General features: G+C 51.0%; 1 protein-coding gene across 1 annotated transcript in view; it reads right to left on the bottom strand.

The window, feature by feature from the left end:
* Window positions 1–2,500, bottom strand: part of LOC130380731 (laminin subunit beta-1-like) — a 48,725-nt gene that overhangs the window by 26,710 nt on the left and 19,515 nt on the right. Inside the window, exons 17-19 of the mRNA XM_056588040.1 lie at window positions 1,805–1,991; window positions 910–1,053; window positions 1–15 (exon numbers count right to left, since the gene is read on the bottom strand). The exon at window positions 1–15 is cut by the window's left edge and continues 217 nt beyond it. Of these exons, the coding sequence (XP_056444015.1) occupies window positions 1–15; window positions 910–1,053; window positions 1,805–1,991 (346 nt within the window). The remainder of the gene's footprint in view (window positions 16–909; window positions 1,054–1,804; window positions 1,992–2,500) is intronic.

The raw sequence follows: 2,500 nt of genomic DNA on the forward strand, positions 1-2,500 counted from the left end.
GGTCGCACTCGCACGCTGGGGGGGGGAGGGGTGGAGGGGGAGGGGGTGAGGGGGAGAGAGAGGGTGTGGTGTTCAGATTTGTGTGTTTGATAGGATGATATGTTTGTTGGGATGGTGTGTGTGTGTGTGTGTGTGTGTGTGTGTGTGTGTGTGTTAGGTGTGTGTGTGTGTGTGTGTGTGTTAGGTGTGTGTGTGTGTGTGTGTGTGTGTGTGTGTGTGTGTGTGTGTGTGTGTGTTAGGTGTGTGTGTGTGTGTGTGTGTGTGTTAGGTGTGTGTGTGTGTGTGTGTTAGGTGTGTGTGTGTGTTAGGTGTGTGTGTGTGTGTGTGTGTGTGTGTGTGTGTGTGTGTGTGTGTGTGTGTGTGTGTGTGTGTGTGTGTGTGTGTGTGTGTGTGTGTGTGTGTGTGTGTTAGGTGTGTGTGTGTGTGTGTGTGTGTGTGTGTGTGTGTGTGTTAGGTGTGTGTGTGTGTGTGTGTTAGGTGTGTGTGTGTGTGTTAGGTGTGTGTGTGTGTGTGTGTGTGTGTGTGTGTGTGTGTGTGTGTGTGTGTGTGTGTGTGTGTGTGTGTGTTTGGATGATGTGTATGTTAAGTTGTGTGTGTGTGTGTGTGTGTGTTGGGATGATATTGAGTGGGTTGAGATGGTGCGTGTTTGTGTTAGGATGTGTATGTGTGTGTGTGTGTGTTCAAATGTGTGTTGGGATAGTGTGTATGTGTGTGTGTGTGTGTGCGTGCGTGTGTGTACGGAGGATGATGTGTGAGAAAAAACAGTACAGTAATTTACACAACCTGGCGTCCCCTCTGGACCAATCAGAAGAGCCCTCTTTCAACCACGGAGACAGAACCTCTGATCAACTCCCACCCCAAACTCGGGGCCCCAAAGACCCCAAAACCCCCCCCCCCGCCCCGACTCACGTCTGCAGCCGTCAGGGCCGAACAGGAAGGTGGCCGGGGAGCAGTGCTCGCAGTTGCGCCCGACGACGTTGGGCCGGCACTGGCACTGACCCCCGCTGGGGTCGCACACGGCTGACCGGGCCCCCTGGGGGTCGCACTGACAGGCTGGGGGGGGGGGGGGGGATGGGTCAGACGTTACTAAACATTACTTAAACATTACTCCAGTGTTTGGGTCAAATATAGCAAAAACAATTGGTGTAATACTTAAATCAATATCTACATATTTAGCACAATCTTATGTTTTCCTTTGTGCGTTTTAACATGTTCCAATATCTGGACACCCCTTCCATCGAGTTGTAAGTGGTTTAGTCCACCCTGTGCTCAACACCTGCAGGAGTTCTGGGTCTTAAAACTGAAATTGCAGTCGTACTATATTATGGTCACCGAGCAGATGAAAGAAGATACCTACACACACACAAACACACATACAGACACACATATTCTTAAACACAAACACAGACGCATACTGTTACACACACACACAAACACACACACACACACACACACACACACACACACACACACACACACACACATGCAGACACACATATTCTTTAACACACACACTCTTAAACACAAACACACACACACACACACACACTGCTACACACACACACTCTTACAAACACACTCATACAGACACAAACACACATACTCTTAAACACACAGAAACAGACGCAGACACACAAACACACACACACACACACGCACTCGTACACCCCCACACTACCCCACACACACACCTCCACATTCCCCCCCACGCACACGCACACACACACACACACACACACACGCACCCGCACACACACACACACACACACACACACACACACACACACACACTCCCAGCACCCACCCATGGCGCCCTGGTGCAGCAGCGCCGACACGCTGAAGATGTAGTCGTCGCAGATGTCGGTGGCGGGGCTCTTCACCACGCTCTGGCTGCTCTCCAGACAGCGGTACCTCTGGAAGGTGTCCCAGGCCGCCTCCCCCTCCGAGCCCTCGAACAGGTTCAGCTCCTGAACCCGCGGCATCAGCACCAGCTGGGACCACCACCGGGAAGACCACCGGCACCACCACCACCACGGGGAAAGAATCACAGACAGATGGGTTAGTGGTCTGAGTGGGGTCAAGATAGTCTAGCTCGGTTATGAGTGGGTCGAGATAGTCTAGCTTGGTTATGAGTGGGTAAAGATAGTCTAGCTTGGTTATGAGTGGGTCAAGATAGTCTAGCTTGGTTATGAGTGGGTCAAGATAGTCTAGCTCGGTTATGAGTGGGTCAAGATAGTCTAGCTCGGTTATGAGTGGGGTCAAGATAATCTTGCTCGGTTTTGAGTGGGTCAAGATAGTCTAGCTTGGTTATGAATGGGTAAAGATAGTCTAGCTTGGTAATGAATGGGTCAAGATAGTCTAGCTCGGTTATGAGTGGGGTCGAGATAGTCCAGCTTGGTTAGGAGTGGGTCGAGATAGTCTAGCTTGGTTATGAGTGGGTCAAGATAGTCTAGCTCGGTTATGAGTGGGTCAAGATAGTCTAGCTCGGTTATGAGTGGGG

Source organism: Gadus chalcogrammus, chromosome 4, assembly GCF_026213295.1.
Source record: "Gadus chalcogrammus isolate NIFS_2021 chromosome 4, NIFS_Gcha_1.0, whole genome shotgun sequence".
Taxonomy (NCBI): domain Eukaryota; kingdom Metazoa; phylum Chordata; class Actinopteri; order Gadiformes; family Gadidae; genus Gadus; species Gadus chalcogrammus.